This window comes from Enhydra lutris, unplaced genomic scaffold (assembly GCF_002288905.1).
Source record: "Enhydra lutris kenyoni isolate GAN:26980312 unplaced genomic scaffold, ASM228890v2 scaffoldscaffold15, whole genome shotgun sequence".
Taxonomy (NCBI): domain Eukaryota; kingdom Metazoa; phylum Chordata; class Mammalia; order Carnivora; family Mustelidae; genus Enhydra; species Enhydra lutris.
Window position 1 is genome coordinate 48,812,268 of NW_019154099.1, and position 18,047 is coordinate 48,830,314.

The 18,047-nt window shown below is 40.6% G+C and overlaps 1 protein-coding gene across 1 annotated transcript in view; it reads right to left on the reverse strand.

Annotated features, from left to right (window-relative positions):
* LOC111147092 (UDP-glucose glycoprotein glucosyltransferase 2) overlaps positions 1-18,047 on the reverse strand; it is a 197,626-nt gene that overhangs the window by 109,464 nt on the left and 70,115 nt on the right. The window contains exons 11-12 of the mRNA XM_022502981.1: positions 8,548-8,639; positions 3,596-3,746 (exon numbers count right to left, since the gene is read on the reverse strand). Coding sequence (XP_022358689.1) covers positions 3,596-3,746; positions 8,548-8,639 — 243 coding nt within the window. The remainder of the gene's footprint in view (positions 1-3,595; positions 3,747-8,547; positions 8,640-18,047) is intronic.

An 18,047-nucleotide genomic window follows, 5' to 3' on the forward strand; every position in this document is an offset into this window, starting at 1 on the left:
AAAAAAAAAAAAAAAAAAAAAAAAAAAAAAGATACCCAAGTTAAAGTAAACTCTGGCCAATGAGAGAATATGCTCTCAAGAGCAGGAAAACAGTAACAATGAATATTTATAACGAGGCACTTAGTGCTCCGGAAAATACAGTGGTAACTAATTCAGAACTTATGTAACTTGTCCTGAGTCTAAGGTCTTCATGACTCAGGGAATATACAGCATTTCGTTAGTGATGTTATCCTTCCATGATTACGGAACATTTCCAAGACTATCTTTTGAATTTTTATATGAGACAATTAACAAGATGGTCAGAGATGTTTTCTCCCTTTTTTTTTTTTTCTGATCATGTAAGTCATACATACCCATTGCTAAAAATTTGGAATTTTCATAAGAGCATGAAGAAAAAAACCCAACTACCTATTAAACCATATCACCCATTAATAAGAACATTTTGATTTATTTCATTCGGATCTTCTGTCCATCTTTTCACATGATAGTATCATGTAATGTAGTTCTGTAATTTCTTACTTAACATGCAAGAACAGCCACTGTTCCATGCTTCCACGGAAGCATGATTATAAGCATAATTCTGATGTCTGAATAACATACCTGAGCACATGGATATACAATTTACAATATTTCTGTTATATATTTAATTCATTTCTATTTTGTTTTAAGAATACGCAGTGATGATCATATCTTTGGGAATGAATACTTTTCTCCATTTCCTACTATTTCTTGATAGTGGTTTCCAGTGAAATTACTTAGATCAAAAGCTGTCAATGCTGGAAGGACGCCATAACCATGACTGCTTCCAAGTCTGCTCCAATTTCTACTTTTTCTGGGCGTCCTTCTATGCTTCTGCATTTCCTCAGTTAAGCTGCAGGGTTGTTTTTTTTTAAACTGGTTATTATTAGTAGTAAAGATATTAATTTTTATGTTAATATGAATAAATCACCATGTCCTCCAAATGGTTTTTGGAAATAAAGCTTTTGATCTGCTTAATGTCACTTCAAACCTATTCTAAGGTCTTATTGATTAAAATGTTGTTTTGGAGGAGTTTTACTTATATAATCTGCCATGTGATTATTTCCTCATTTTTAATAGTTATACCTTTTATACTAATGGTAAATCAAAATGGTGATATGGACATATTTATATTGATTATGCTGTAATTAGAATGCTCTCAGAGTTTCATTGTTAAAAATTACGTTTTATGTTGGTTTGAGATACATATTTACTTATTTGTTCAAAGAATATATTTATTGAGTACCTACTAAAACCAGGAACTGAATGGTGAGGAAAAAAATGGATAAAATTCCTACTTTCAAGATGTTTATATAGTCTAGTAAGAAAAAAAGACATCCAGAATGGCTAAAATTAACAAGTCAGGAAATGACAGATGCTGGCGAGGATGCGGAGAAAGGGGAACCCTCCTACACTGTTGGTGGGAATGCAAGCTGGTGCAACCACTCTGGAAAACAGCATGGAGGTTCCTCAAAAAGTTGAAAATAGAGCTACCCTATGACCCAGCAATTACACTACTGGCTATTTACCCTAAAGATACAAATGTAGTGATCCGAAGGGGCACGTGCACCCGAATGTTTATAGCAGCAATGTCCACAATAGCCAAACTATGGAAAGAACCTAGATGTCCATCAACAGGTGAATGGATAAAGAAGATGTGGTGTGTGTATATATATATATATATATATATATATATATATATACACACACACATATGTGTGTGTGTGTGTGTATGGTGTGTATATATATATTTGTGATATACATATAAAAATATATATAAAATGGAATACTATGCAGCCATCAAAAGAAATGAAATCTTGCCATTTGCGATGATGTGGATAGAACTAGAGGGTATTATGCTTAGCGAAATAAGTCAATTGGAGAAAGACAATTATCATATGATCTCCCTGATATGAGGAAGTTGAGAGGCAACATGGGGGGTTTGGGGGGTAGGAAGGGAATAAATGAAACAAGATGGGATCAGGAGGGAGACAAACCATAAGAGACTCTTAATCTCACAAAACAAATTAAGGGGGGCCGGGGGGAGGAGGGTAGGGAAAGGGTGGTTGGGTTATGGACACCGGGGAAGGTATGTGCTATAGTGAGTGCTGTGAAGTGTGTAAACCTGGCGATTCACAGACCTGTACCCCAGGGGCTAACAATACATTATATGTTAATAAAAAAATAAAAAATTTAAAAAAAAAGAAAAAGACATCAAAGAATCACAGGAGAAAATTATAAAATTATAATAATTCACTGTGCAAAGTATATGGAAGGACTGGTAGTTCTGTAACGTGATAGAAATGCATGTATACATATACACACGTGTGTGTGTGCACGCACATGTGTGTATGTTGGGGGGTAAGGTTAACTCAGCTGGCCAGCTTGCTCACACCTTGCATATTCCCTAGGAGGACCTGCTTCTGTGACAAAGGTTCTAGGTTGGCTTCTGAGAACTCACTCTTGAAATGTTCTGACAGAGTTTCTCCCACGCTGAGGGTCTTGCTACACGCTGTGGAGGTTTGTATGGAGTTTCTGGGAACATTAGGATGAACCCGAGCTTTCCTCTGAGGGTCGGGAGCTTCAGTGACAGAGATCAGTCACATGGGCATTATATGCTCATAGGACAGACCCCTTTCCGAGCCCTGTACTCCCGGCTCCAGCTAGCCTGGCACGGATCGTCAGGCTTGATCATGAGATCAAGCACGTCATCTATGACTGCATGAGGAGCCCCTTCTTGGATACTCCTGCCTGGTTTCCTCTGGACTTTGCCCCATGCTCTCTCTCCCTCCGCTGATACTGCTTGTGTTCTGCTGCTCTGACAGACTGTAACCATGACCGTAACAACTTCTAGCTTCCTGAGTCATTTTAGCACATCACTGGGCCTGACGCTAACCCTGGGGCTCCTCGATACAGTGCATCTACGACCATTTTCCAACCTGGGTAGCTGAGGTCGGCTTCTCTCAGAAGTACTGTCTGGAGCAGAAGCCTGAAGAAAGAGTGACCTGACTGGCTAGAGAGGGGAAACACTGCTTTCCCAGTGTGAGAGAAGGGAAAGTGGCGAGAGGAGTACTTCACAGTCTGAGAAATGAGAGGAGGGAGAAGGCCACGGACAACCTCACTGGCCACACTGAGGATGGGACCGCGTCCCGGCCTGCAAGCAGGGGTGAGCTGAGCAGAATCCCAGTTCCCGCAGGCAGCAGCACAGACCAGGTGAGCCGGCCAGGCAGGGTTCTCACCACAGGAGGTGGTATTCTTACATTCTTCAGATTCTAATTATTTGATGTTTTGCTGCTGTTCTTCATGGGGTTACTTGGTTGTTTGTGTTTGTTTTTAAAGCTGGAAAAAATCCTGAAGGAAAAAGTTCTTGAGAGGAAATGCAGAGAACAGGAAAAAGGGGAGAGAAGATATGAGAATGAGGGGCAGATGAGTCTGTATTTTTACCTTTTTTCTCACTGAGTTCTCCTGCAGCCTCTTTCAAAATGCTTACATTTATTTGAAAGCCTGCCAATATTTGGTTTTAAGCTAAGTCTTAAATCTGAAGTTTTTAAAAACAAAGAATTACATGAGCACTTACCACTATAGAAGAATGCCTAATATCTAACGCATAGGTATGGTCCAAAACATGTGAGTTTAATTTTAAAAATTTGCTAACATCTTCTTTGATGATCCCAAGATTGCGGAGGCCATTCATCATTTTTCCTTCTAGTTTCAGCATATCCAAAAGACTTTTAAAGAAAAAAAAAAGTTTTACTTTGATTTGCCAAGTAAAAAAAAAAAAAAAACCAACCCTTTAAAGTTTATAGCTTTCTTAAAGCCTCAGAAACGAATTCCACTGGTATTTTTAATAATAGCGTGAAAAAATATTATTAAATTCATTAACAAACAAGACGAGGAGTTCTAATTAGTTACTTAGGGTAAACTCAGGTTGACTTTTTTGTGTGTAGTGATAAGATCTTAATATTTAAGAGGTAAGGCAACAAGGTATTATTTATTACATTCTTTTTTTTTTTTAAGATTTTATTCATTTATTTGAGAGAGAGAAATCACAAGTAGGCAGAGAGGCAGCAGGCTCCCCACCGAACATCGGGCCTCGATCCAAGGACCCTGAGACCATGAACTGAGCCGAAGGCAGAGGCTTAACCCCCTGAGCCACCCAGGCGCCCCTATTTATTACATTCTTAAGCAAAGAAGTGAAGATATGCTCGCTCACCCAAGTGAGCCAAAAATGAAAGGAACAGTACAATAGGTTACTCTTTTGGTAAATCTACTATTAAAATAAGGTAAGATCAAATAGGACCTAAAATATAAAATTTTAGCACAGAAAAGAGCCACTAAAGCATGAAAGTTCACATCTGTTTAGAATACATATTAAAATTTCAAATCATATATATAATACTCTGAGAGCACTTAAACATGACAGAAAATATTATAGTTAAAAAATAACAACATCAACAAATAATCCTACTGGCAAAAAGTCTGGGCAGTTTGAGTCTCTAAGTTTCTACTGACGAAGCTCACATGTGTGCCAGGTAAGTGCCTCGTTCTTCCCAAATAGAGCGCTTCTCACCTTGTCTTCCCCCAGGAAGTCCCAGGAAGGCCCAGACAGGTGGTCTCCTGCCCAGGTCCCACAACTGGTGTACAGAGCGGGGATGTGAATGCTGTGGGAAGACAGCACTTCCCTGTAGCTGTAAGGCTTTATGGATTGTGGTAAAGTGTGCTTGTGTTTGGAAAAGTAAAAGTTTACCAGGCAAGGAAGGACATTATTACTCTTTGAAACCAAGTGTTAAAATTCATATTTATAATATTTAACCTAATTGCCTCCTTAAAAAAAAATCCAATCATGGAAATCATTTCGCTTTTCAGAAATGAACAGAATCAGAATAAAGCAATATATGGATTTTAGAATACCATTCTCAAGGAGGTCTATAGAAATCTACATTTATTTTTATTTTTAAGCATTTTATTTAGGGGTACCTAGGTGGCTCCAGTCGGTTAAGCATCTGTCTTTGGCTCAGTCATGATCTGGGGTCCTGGAATCAAGCCCCCATGATTCTCCCTTTCCTCCCCACTCCTACTGTCATTATTTCTGTCCTATCTCTGTCTCTTTCCCTCTCAAATAAATATTTTTTTTATTTATAGAGGCACCCCTAGAGATCTATATTAAAAAAGTAGAGATCTAATACCTGAACTTGTACAAAAGCAGGTTTTTTTTTTTTTTTTTTTTTTAATAAGTGTTTCAAGCTGCTTGGAGGACTTAGCTCTGAAAGTCTGTATCCTAAGGCAGTTCTGACCACTGCCTTACAAAGCACACTTTTCAGCCTCCCCTCCAACCTATTAGAGGATAAGTGTGGTAAAAAGAGCACTAGCTTAAATACCACAAATCACCCTTCTAATAAGATTTAGTCTGGGTTACAATGCTACTTTACACATGGCTTCTTGAAGTTCTTAACCCCTTTGGTCTAAATGCTCTTACGTGTAAAATAAGAATTCTGGATTGCATTGCCAATGTTCTCTCCATTTTATGATGCTTACTGATCAGACACTTTTTGGGGGCAATAGAACTTTAATATTCCCCATAGCTTTTGTATCTACCATCTTTAAAATCTCAACCCGAAAACCATCAATGGATAAACCAGACGGAGTTACAGGGTATACTGGAAAGAGCACGGGATTTTGAATCCTGCTACTATTTGCCAGCTCTGTCCCTGTCTTTGTGTGACACTTGAGTCTTCGTTTCCCCATCTAAAAAATAGAATGGTGAGAATCCCTTTATAAGGCTTTATAAAGATTAAATTAATTCACTATGGGGCACACAGTTGCCCTCAATAAGCATGTTTCTTCCTTGGTCTTTTTAAATCTTGAATTTGGGCTACCAATTAAAAAAAAAATGGTTCTTTAAATGTGTTAGGTCTATTTATCAGGAAAACTCCTTATATCTCTGGATTTTGAAAAAATTAATATAATTTCTCATGCCTCTCTTTTAAATAGTTACTATCTTTAGATTTGCTTAGAGCCCTTCACCGGGTTCTCCTGCCCTTGAGAGGAAAGGTGAAGATCCGAAGCCTGGTGGCACAGTCTGCCCCTTGCCCACCTGGGTGACCGTAGCTTCTTCCGGCTCCTCCTCCCTCCACAGCCTGGCCACAGGACAGGATTTTCATTTTCTCAAATGGGCCACTGCATGCAGAACCCCCACTCCCCACTCTGCCTTATCTATCCCTTAAGTGTTAGCTTAAACGATCCCATCCTTGAAGAAATCTGACATTCCCCATATTCCATCAAGAGCTACTTTAAATCTCCGGAGTTTTACACTCCTAGAGCCCTGCAAACCTTCCTGCACTATCATTATGTATTTACTATCTGTTACCCCACCAGACCGCTTATTTCTGTCGTCTTCACCACTACACCCCAACACCTACCAGTTTCTATAGCACAGTAGGCACTCAGATAGTCAGTGAGCTGAATTGTAATACTGATTTTATAATCCTGAATTTTAATGTTTCAATCATTACAAATACATATTTTATCAAGAGCCCCAGAGGACTCCGAGCCAGACAACTTCATTAAGATACAGAGAAAAACCACACAAGTAGGGATCTCAAGATACCTCCGTTATGTCTTTCTGTCTGGTAGGTATACTATGGGGATGCTCAAGCAGGACAGGTTGGCTCTCAAAATGATTAACATCCACTTTGCACCAGTTTGTCTGCTCAGATCTGTGGTTGAGGTGATTATGCTTAGAGAAAGAGATGTGTCAGTGGCTCTAGGGTAGAGAATGTGAGACACCATTTACGGACCTCCTCAAGTTTACTTGGCCCTACCTGCCTTCCTCCCGGGTCACACCCACGGCCTCCCGCTGCTAACCTTCTAGGGGATGAGAGCCAGGCTTGGACCTGGCCTTGGACTCAAGCAGCGCTGACCAGACTCATGGAGGCTCTGGCTCCTCCCACTACATCCAGGGACCGAAGGCAAAAACTGCATCCGTCCCCTACAACCCAAAGTGCAGTGAGAGACGGGCGCTAGGAAAGAAGCGTAAAATAATTCCTCACTCCCGTTCGTTCCCTAAACAGGGAATTGTGCAGTACTAGTCCCACGGGACCTCTCTCTGGATCTAGAATATAACCTCGGTAACATGTCATTTTCCTTCCTTCTCCTCTTTCCTGAATCATTTTCTTTTAGGCTCCACACTGATTTTATTCTCCAGGTTTTGACTTCTTTCTGGGAATTTATTTTGTGCTAAAAGTGTCAGAAGATACAAACACCCTCACATTTCGTCCTCCTGCAAGGGCCTTAGAGGAGCTACGGCCAGTGATCACATCAGTGAGGAACAAAATGTGTCCCAAGTCGCGCAGATCACCACTGATCAGCTGGATGAGCTAACGGGGCTGTGTTTCCTGAATAATTTACAGCCTTTCTAAGTAATTGGGCAAAACGTTCCTGCTACGAAAACCTTCCCGAAATCTACCCACCCACTTACTCCCTCTCTTGAACCTGTTCTCACCATTCCTGAGCACAGATGGAATTCCTGTCCCACTGAGGCTTACAGGCCAGCAGCTAACAAGGGCTCTACCCCTGCTGTGGAGGGTATCTTAGTTATCGTTTTTCCCAAGCATCCAACTAAATAAAGAGAAAAGCTTCATTTGTGCTACTGCATTTCTCAGTCTTTTCTACATTTTCCTATGCTTCCCCAACTGGTAAGAAAATGAAATAAACATTTACTTAATTGAAGTTCAATGGCAGTATATTCAATTGAATTAAAACTGAATATCTGAAGTATCGTGTTTACTAAATTTATCTTATAAATACTAATTTTTAAAGTAGCTGTATGCTTCTCTTTAAAAGTAAAATAAATTGTTTGGTTTTTCTTGTTTGGCCCATGACTAATCTGTGGATCAGTGCTCATGACAAATACAAGACTTTCTAATTTTGCCCTAGAGCATTTTTAAAAAAGATTTTATTTGAGAGAGAGAAAGAGAGAGAGAGGACACATGAGCAGTGGCCAACTGAGCTACCGAGGCACCCCTACTCTAGGGCGTTTTGGAAGAATTTTTTATTTGGACCTATGAAAACAGAATGCTGAAACCTGAATGCTACAATTTCAAATATCCTTTCTGACAAATACAAGCACTTTAAACTCTTTCTGTTAATTCCATTCTTCTGGGAAAATGCCTTGTGTTCCTTTCAGTTCCTTCCTGGAGGGTAGAGTCCCTGCCGGCTCAGCACAGTCCCACGGAACTGTCCTGCTAAAGGTCAGACCTATAAGGAAAGACAGTTTGCAACAATGCGGCAAGTACGGATGCAAGGTTTAGAAACTTCAGTTTTCACATCTGAACACATGTCTCCAGGGTCTCTCCCAGGCCTGCATTCTAAGACACTTGAGAGTTTTCTAGCAAAGTAACAGAACTGTTTTGAACAAAAATATGTTATTTGCTTTACTTTTAAAGTGATTATCTGCATTTTGGGAAACACTAAGTTCACAATATTTTCCTTCATATAAATCATAGTTTCTATCAGTAATTTAACACTTACCTAAAAGGATCATAAGCACTCATATCCACACGAAGTCCATTTATGAACAGACAAGCATCACCTGGCTGAATTTCAAATCTATCATGAAGACCCTTGAAAGAGAGCAGGGTAATAGTTAGCCAAGTCCTATAACAACAGCGACTTGTGCCTGAAGTCGGTGAATTTTCCAGAGTCATAGAGTAAATACTTTGGGCTTTGCTGGCCATGTCGTCTCTGTTGCAGCCACCCAACTCTTTCCCGTAACACAAAAGCAGCCACAGACAACACACAAACAGGCATGCCCAGGTTCCAATAAACCTTGACTTTATGAAAACAGGAGGGAGGCTGGATTCGGCCTCTACGTGGTTAGCAGCCTGCTCACCCCTAAACTTAAGTGATGGAAATCTTGTGATAGCTTAGAGACACAAATACCTGAATATTTTGATACATGTTTCTGCAATATGTATTAAAGTTCTAGCTCTAGGACAATGACTTACCTAATACATCTGTATTGTGTGTGTGTGTGTGGGTGTCTGTGTGTGTAGGCACACACATACTTAGAATATGATTTTGCCACACTCCTAGTCCTTACTGTCACAGACTCAAAACTTTGGTGGGTTTGGAAATATCAGTTGGAGTTCACTCCAAATTCATGTAGGTTCCCATTAAAGCAGTGTGTCAATGTTCAGCTTTTTTTCATTCAGTACATGCTCCCCGAGCATATCTGAAACACTTAGATTTTCTATGAGCTAGAAACCACTTCAGGGACTAGAGCAGTAACAGAAGTAAAGAATGTAATGCTCTTGTCAGTACAGCATAGTTACCAAGATAGTGGGGAGGGGGTCATATCCACTTTAAATCCTAGTCTTGCCATTTAGTCACGGTAAGTGTTGGACCAAGTTACTTTGCTTCCATATGTCTCCGTTTCCTCATCTGGAAAATGGAGTACTTACTTCTACCTCAAAGGTAATAAAGAATAAATGTGATCTATATCTGTGTCTAGTCACTTCACTCACAAGTGAAGCTTTCATTACTATTAGGGCAGGCAGATTCATTTAGATGGAAAAACAGAGGTTGATAGCAATTATTCTAGAAAGCCAGGTAAAGCAAGTAACAAGAAGAGATTCAGAGAAGGTCTGGAAGAGGTGAATTTTTCCATGTGTTATCACTCACCACAACAGGTTACATAAAGAGAAAGGAGAGAAGGATCTAAATTTGTAACAGGACAGAAAATAATTCCACTTGATTTATACGGAATACTAGCAAGAGATTAAACTCTAACATGAGAAGATTCATAGCTGAAACTCTGATTTATCTTTAACTATTTCTGTGCCTTTCTATCACTTGTTCTAAGAAATCTGCATTCTAACTCCAAAATCTATAGATGCCTAATGAACTCATTGCTTATTTTCCCAAAACTTGCAGAGAACTCTCATACACACTGTGTCAAGCTCTCTCCAGTACCTAATTCGTTTTAGGCATCTCCACGGTAAGGAGAAAGCATGTCAAGCACACAGATCTATATTAAACTATTTCCCTCTACAAGGCTGATGCCAGCCACAGGGCCTTGAACAAAGGCAGTCGAAACAGGGTAACCAGTTAAACTCATGGATCTGACTGCTGAAATACTGTTAGTCTACTGGAGACCGCTGCTGACAAATTCTTTCTCTTTCCCCTTGGAGGAGTAAGCCTTCATTCCTGGAAAATTACCCAAGTGTCCAAGTTAAGATAGATTTTTGCAAATCAAGAGGTTAAGACTTCAGTTTCCAGCGATATGATGAACCAGAGATCCTGAAATCCTACTAAAAAAATGTTAGATTAAAATATTAATAATACCCTCTAAATAGATGGTTTCGTTTTGAAAAGTAAAGACTTCATGTAAGGGCAGAGAAGTAGTAGGAATAGGAGTCCAAGGAAAGAAGCAAACCCTGAAGGCCCCGCCCCAAGGAAATCTCAAGCTTCCTAGGAAGCCTAAAGCTTGGAGCTTGCAGGGCTGATCTCTGAAGGACCAGAGCCAAAGCCTTGGGCCCAATCAGAGCAGGGAGAAGAGTCAGAGATATCCTGTGCACACAAATGAAAGGTGTGAAAGGTGATCCAGAAAACAAACTGCCCTGAAGAAACAGCACAGAAGCTTGCTGGTCTCACCTTGGTTCTTGGTGAGGGAAGAACAGGTTTTCTTTTTCTTTTCTTTTTTATTATGTTAGTCACCGTACAGCAAGTCATTAGTTTTTGTCGTGTTCCATGATTCATTGTTTGTGTATAATACCCTGCGCTCCATGCAGTCTGTGCCCTCAATACCCATCACTGGGCTAACCCATCCCCCACTCCCTCCCCTCCAAAACCCTGTTTATTTCTGAGTCCACAGTCTCTCATGGTTTGTCTCCACCTCCGATTTTCCCCCCTTCATTTTCCCTTCCTTCTCCTAATGTCCTCCATGTTTTTCCTTATGTTTCAAGTGAAACCCTATGATAAGTGACGTTCTCTGCTTGACTTATTTCACTCAGCATAATCTCCTCCAATCCCATCCATGTTGAATACCCAACTTTTGCATCAACTTTTTTTTTTAAAAGATTTTATTTATTTGAAACAGAGAGAGCATGAGAGAGAGAGAGAGAGCGAGAGAGAGCACACAAGCAGGAGAGGCTGAGGCAGATGGAGAGGGAGAGGCAGACTCCCCGTTGAGCTGGAAGCCCTATGCAGGGCTTGACCCCAGAACCCCAAGATCATGACTGAGCCAAAGGCAGATGCTTAACCAACTGAGCCACCCAGGCGCCCCAAGAACAGGTTTTCAATAAGAATTCATGACCTCTTCCATCTTCATAGGAGCTTGAGGCTCAATTTCACATTATTTTTAAGGTCTCAAAAATATACACAGACCTTTTATTTGAAGTGGAGTTAAGCTGGGAGTGCTCTTTGGCTTTGAGCAGAAACAAATATAAATTCCCAATGAGAAACAGAACCTCATTCAAAAAAAGAGGGAATACATTGCAACATAACCCCCTTTAGGAACCAACCAAGCTGGGTCATTATGTGAAGCTAAAAAAAAATCTGACTGAGTGAATCTCAGAAGACTGGCTGAGCTTTCTAATGCTAAGTCTGTTTATAAACATGTCTGGAGGCCCCTAGGCTGAAAATGCATTCATTCTGAATTTTAAAAAGTGAAGTCAGATATATCTTGATGTAGGAGATGTTTTGTTGTTGTGTTTTTTCCAGGATGAGTGATGAGAGAAGATTACAGTTTTTTTTAAAAATGTCCTACAGAAGAACTATTAGAAAGGACATTCTATTAGGGATTTTCTTTACAATTCTAAAATTTTCATCCCTCCTAAGTAATTAGTTCACATAATTAGAAAAGGTATGGCTTTTATTTGGATTGGGTATGATTCTTTACTTGGATTTTGTATTTAAATACCAGCATTTGGTTTATTACATAATTATGAGATTGAAACAATCTATTATACAACCAGTGAAGAAAAAAAAGAGTTACCAGATTACCCTCTCATATTCCCACTTTATTCCCCCGGACAAAAAAGTGTTATGAAAACAAGCAGCTTACAGTAAACAATAACATACACATTGGACTGACATTTCTAATCCTGACCAATACCTGATTACAGTAACAATTCTGAACTTCAAAGCGTAATTTGCTGTACTCTGGACTGAAAGCAGTTGCCTCCTGAATAAAACCAAACCCAAATTCACTTCTATAACTTCAGCATGGTCAGATTTTCTGACTAATCCCTGCATGACTTTTGCTCTCCTGGTTACTATTACACATGTTTCATCATGTAACATCCTCGGTCATCTCTTTCTTTAAAAGGTCGCTAATGATTCTATTGTAAAAAAAATAATAAAATTAGTTTCTGATCTCCTCCTGCTGCCTCTCCTCTTGCCCGGCCCAACCTCACTCAACAGTTTTCGACTCTTTTGTGGTTTGAAAATCTGATGCCAACCTGGTTTTCTTTCCTTATCCTTATGGCTACATGCACCAATAATTCCTTTTTTTCCTATAGCCTTTGTTTGTTTGATGATTCTTGGTCAGTTTTCCCAGTTACACAGCGTGCCCTTTTATTTATTTATTTATTTAGAAAAAGATTTTTATTTATTTGTCAGAGAGTGAGAGTCTACGAGGACAAGCAGGGCCGGCTGCGGGCAGAGAGAGAAGCAGGCTCCCCGCTGAGCAAGAAACCCCGACACGGAACTCAATCCCAGGACGCTGGGATCATGACCTGAGCCAAAGGCAGACACTCAACTGATTGAGCCACTCAGGCGTCCCCACAGTGTACCCTTTTAAAAAAAATTTTTATTAATTTTTAAAATTTCTTTTCAGTGTTCCAGAATTCATTGTTTATGCACCACACCCGGTGCTCCACGCAATACGTGCTCTCCATAATACCCACCACCAGGCTCACCCAGCCGCCCACCCCAGCCCCTCCAAAACCCTCAGATTGACAGTGTACCCTTTCAATAATGTGTGTTCAAGTCATTCATTTCAGAAAAATACCTAATTACAGCTTTAAACATTTGCTCTGTCCATTTCACAGACTCCACCATAAGAATGCTGGATTTCCTTTATCTGCCTTTTATTTGTCATTTTTCTTGAATGCTTTCTACTTATTTTAAGATTTTATTTATTTATTTGAGATTGAGAGAGAATGAGAGAGAGAGAGCACGAGCAGCAGGAGAGAGAGGCTCCCCACTGAGCAGGGAGCCCGATGTGGGGCTCAATCCTGGGACTCTGAGATGGACTTGAGCAGAAGGCAGATGCTTAACCAACTGAGCCACTCAGGCGTCCCTTCTTTGCATTTCTTAATTCTAGCCACTATGTCTCCTCCTATGCTTTTTATAAGGTCAGTTCTCCGTTGTGGCACTTGTAATTTTGATCTGTATTTCTAAAATGGTTACTTTCAAGATCGTTGCCAGGTCCTTCAGCTCTGGTTTCACTCTCTCTGGTGACCTGGCCATCACCCCCTCTACAGGCCCATCTTCGCCCGTGAGTCTCTATACTTCTGCCTCCCGAGCTGCATCTCAGCTTCATTAGCTTTTCGAGCACGTGTCTGAATGTCGTGCCGCAGTCCTTCTCTGCTCAGTGAAGTTTCTTCATCTATGGTATAAGTTTGGTTCCTCCTCTTCCCCTTTACAGGGACATCTTGAGATGCATGTAATAGGTCTACACCTTTCTAAGCATATCTGAATCACTTAGATTTTCTTGCACCAGGCATTAGCAGGGGAGATAATTTTGGAGTAAAAGAGGCAAAACTAGCCTCCAGGTTTCCTGGCCTGTGGTTTCCGTACAGAGATCCACAGTGTGAGCCGGGTCTCCCAATGTCGTTTTCCTTAGTCCAATATTAACTGGCTCAAAGGCTCTCATCACCAGGCACTTTTCCTCTTCACTCAGCCACCAAAGGATGCTGCCCTTATCTCTTGGAGGAGCTAGCCAGGTTTTCTTCAATCTGCCACTTCCATGCACTTGGCACGACCCACCTCCCGCAGCAGACGTGCCCTCTCCTATCTGTGTTAGTCCCACCTGCCCATAGAGCTCTGTCTCAGAGCAGAGCCCTTTCCCCAGAGAGGGAGCGCTTGCTGCTTCTTCCTGGGACCCCGGCCGCGTCCCACACTTCCCCTCCACGCGACTCTGGCTTTATGCTTCAGTTCTGCTGGGGCTGGCCATTTCCCAACACACACAAAACTTAGGTTTTTGCCTTCTGCTAGTTTTGCTGAAAATGCTGCTTCATTCTTCTTGTTGCTATGTATGATTTTTAGGAGAATAAATGGGACTATTTTGAATTGGGCTGCAGCCATATTCCTATTGGAGCCAATCACTATCTTCTTAATAACAAAATGTCAGCTTAAGCCAGCTTTAACTCAAAATATAACTAAATAAAATTAACCAAAGCCAGCTTCCCTAGCTAAGTTGACAATAAAATGTGCAATTATACAAATAATAACGATACTAAAATTTAAAAGATCCAAATAATTCCTAAAAAAAATGAGGAGATATGGCAAATACTAGGAATGACAAGATAATGTTAATCCTGGATTAACATAATGAAATATGAACTGAAAGATCTTTTTAAATGTGATATTAGAATAACTCTGTAATAATTCTAACCTTAGGGGCACCTGCGTGGCTCAGCCGGTTAAGCGTCTGCCTTTGGCTCAGGTCGTGATCCCAGCATCCTGGGATCGAACCCTGCATTGGGCTCCCTGCTTGGTGGGGAGCCTGTTTCTCCCTCTGCTTCTGTTACTCCCCCTGCTTGTGCTTTCTCTGTCACATAAATAAATAAAATCTTAAAAAATATTCCAACCTTAACCTTGTCATTCTGACTACATTTCTACTATTTCTGCCATCTTGACGCTGTATATACTTACAAAATATGCTCACAGATGATTCTAATCTGAAACATGTAATTACAGTTTCCAGAAGAGGTTTGAAGAAGATGACTTCTTCAAAGCTAGTACCAGCAACTAAACCCAGAACGTCTGCCTGTTCTTATTTCCATAGCTATTTCATTCCTTCAGTTCTTCTAACAGCCCTTAAAATCAGGTTTTGTGGAGCAACAGAAATTATTCTGAATTTCTTTCAAACACAGAAACATTGTTGTATAGTTCCAAGAGCATAGGATAAAATACAATTAAACAGATGGAAAAGTAACGTATGAAATTTAATACATTTGATGGTATTACTGTAACCAGGTTCTTAATACAAAGAACGCCGGAATCTCAGTGGCTTACTAGAAGAAACATTTACTTCTTGCTCATATCATGCAGTCACACCTTCAAGTCATCTTCGGTTCCACTCCAGGGCCTTTTTCATTTCAGGCGCCAGACCAGGGGAGCAGCGCCTATGTGGGACATGCCTCATGACAGAGAGCAGAAGCAACAAGGCAACCGAACCACAAAGCTGCTGCTTGCACAGATGTGTGTATCTGCTCATTTTATATTAGCCAAAGTGACATGGCATCAATCAACATCTGAGGGAAGAGAGTGACTGTGAACAACAACATAATCCATCTCAATATTTCATGTTTCCCCTCTGCAAATGTATCAACCAATGATCTTAAATTTTTAAGCAGTCCTTCCCTATGACTTTCTATTAGCAACAGCAAACCTTTGGTCATAAAGTACTATAGGGAAAATAACACTGTCTCTTCCCACTTTTCTAGCTAGCTACTGTCTACTTCTTGAGTCATCTCTTGCCCTCCTAGAGGGAAATGAGACCACCTATGTCATTACAGCTCAACTATGGGGACTAAGAACAGGGATCCCTTGAGCTGGTATCACTTAACTATTACAGGAAATTCTTGTCCAGGAAGAAAAAGCCATAAATGAATAAATAATCATTTGCTTCAGGAAATTCTTGCAAACAAAGTGTGCCAGGCAAATCTGGAATGATCCGCAAATCAGTCTGTTGGCAAGTCTGAACAGTTACCTAATCTGGGCAAAAAACTTGCTTATAACTTTGCTCATCAAAACCATCACTTTTGGGGCGCCAGGATCAGTAGGTTAAAGCCTCTGCCTTCAGCTCAGGTCATGATCCCAGGGTCCTAGGATCGAGCCCCGCATCGGGCTCTCTGCTCAGCAGGGAGTCTGCTTCCTCCTCTCTCTCTGCCTGCTTCTCTGCCTACTTGTGATCTCTCTGTCAAATAAATAAATAAAATCTTAAAAACAAAATGAAACAAAACAAAAAACAAAAAACCATCACTTTCGTGTTGACCGATCCTAAACCGATGCTAAAGCCCAGAATGGCAGAGGAGAAGAGCTGCTGCTTGAGAGAAGGTTTCCTGGCATAGCCAAGGTCAAGCTGCCCAACGCTGTTCCAATGCCAGCCCCTGAACCAGCCACAACAGTGGCAGCCCAGCGCTAATAAACTTGGCTGCTGTGTCAATGTCCCAGGAGACAACACTGGTCTGGAACCCCCGTCGGGCCATCTGGAGCAGGGAGCTGCTCTAGGATGGCTGTTTAGCTGGGATCTCTGGCCTGCTCAAGAGGGAGGCAGACACAGGGCTGATTAGATCCCTGGTACAACAGCAAATCAGAGCCAAAGAAATGAGCACTGCCCCGGAGGTCTGCTTTTTCTCAGTCTGCACTCCCACTGCCCCGCTGCCCCTATGCCAACCACAGCACTTGCCCCACTCAAAGTGCCTCTTTTTCTTTTTTTTTTCCATCAAAAAATGGTGTTTATTTTTTTTTACCAGAGGTAGTTCAACACTCCATTAGCAGACAGTGTGGGTGATTAGTTCAGTTTATTATTAGTTATGAACTAATTATTTAACTAAATCAACTAATTTACAATTAATTACAAACTGTTACAGACTTCACCCAAACCCAAAAACTTCCCCTACCTTAAAAGACCCAACTCGCTTGAACAGAAGCTCTGGAACCTACAGATAATCTACCATAACATCCTTCTTTTGAGAGTAAGATTCCACCAAGGTCTCCTCCCTTACTTCAGTAAGTGATTAAACTCAGCTTTGCTTGATCAACAGGTTTTCCTCTGGGTTTTTTCATAGGGGACCTGATAGTCTACATTAGATTTCTCCTATCCCACCATTTTATTAAATGCATTTCTCTAATTTTTGTATGTTGTTCTTCTGGAAATAGGAGTCAGTCAAGAATTTTGAGAAGAAACGAAAGTAGATCAAATTTCTTAAGCTCCTCAAATATTTTTGTTTTCTAATCACCTGGCAAGATGGTTGGCCCTTGAATAAATTCAAAGTGCTTATGAAATTGATCTGAAATGAACTGTGTATCAGAGCACAAATTCTGGTTCTTTTACTAACTCTGTGACTCAACAGAAATCACTGGGTCTCATTTTATAAATTGGAATATTAATAACTGCTACAATACATATACCACTTAAAAAACCACCTGTTGCTAAACACTGACTGTATTACAGATAACATTTAAACATTCAACAGTTTTTAATTCAACACATATTTCTGAGGGAATGTGCCATACGAGGCACCATACTCATTCAAGCCTCCAGATTCAGAGTTTTCTGATTTCCTCAATCCTATGCCCATCCACTCTGCTTCAGCAACCAGCTTTGGTCGTCACCCTATGATTAGGCCATCGCACTGGCCTACCTGTGAAATTTGCCAGTGCAGTGATCTGGGTCTTCAGTCCTTCCAATGACCTTGCTTTCATCTCCACTATATTCTTCTTTGACCTCATGAAGTCCTCCAGTCTTTTGACACTAAGCCACCTCTTGGAGCAAAGCTCTGATGACCAGAACACCCACTCTGGGCTGTGACATGAGCACAAAAATAAACTGGATTGGGTGAGGCCACTGATACTCTGGCATCCTCCATTTTTCCTCCTTTTTCTTCACTACCCTCTCTTCTTTTCCTACTGAAAGTACGTTATTCAAACAAAATTCACTGGAAGTATGGAACTTTCATTAGAAAACAATCCACTCTGTTCCAAGAATGGTAAGAGCAATTGGGAAAATTACAGTAAAGAGTAATACTACAACTAGTTCTGGAAAATAAACAATAATTTGTTAGGTGATCAGCAAG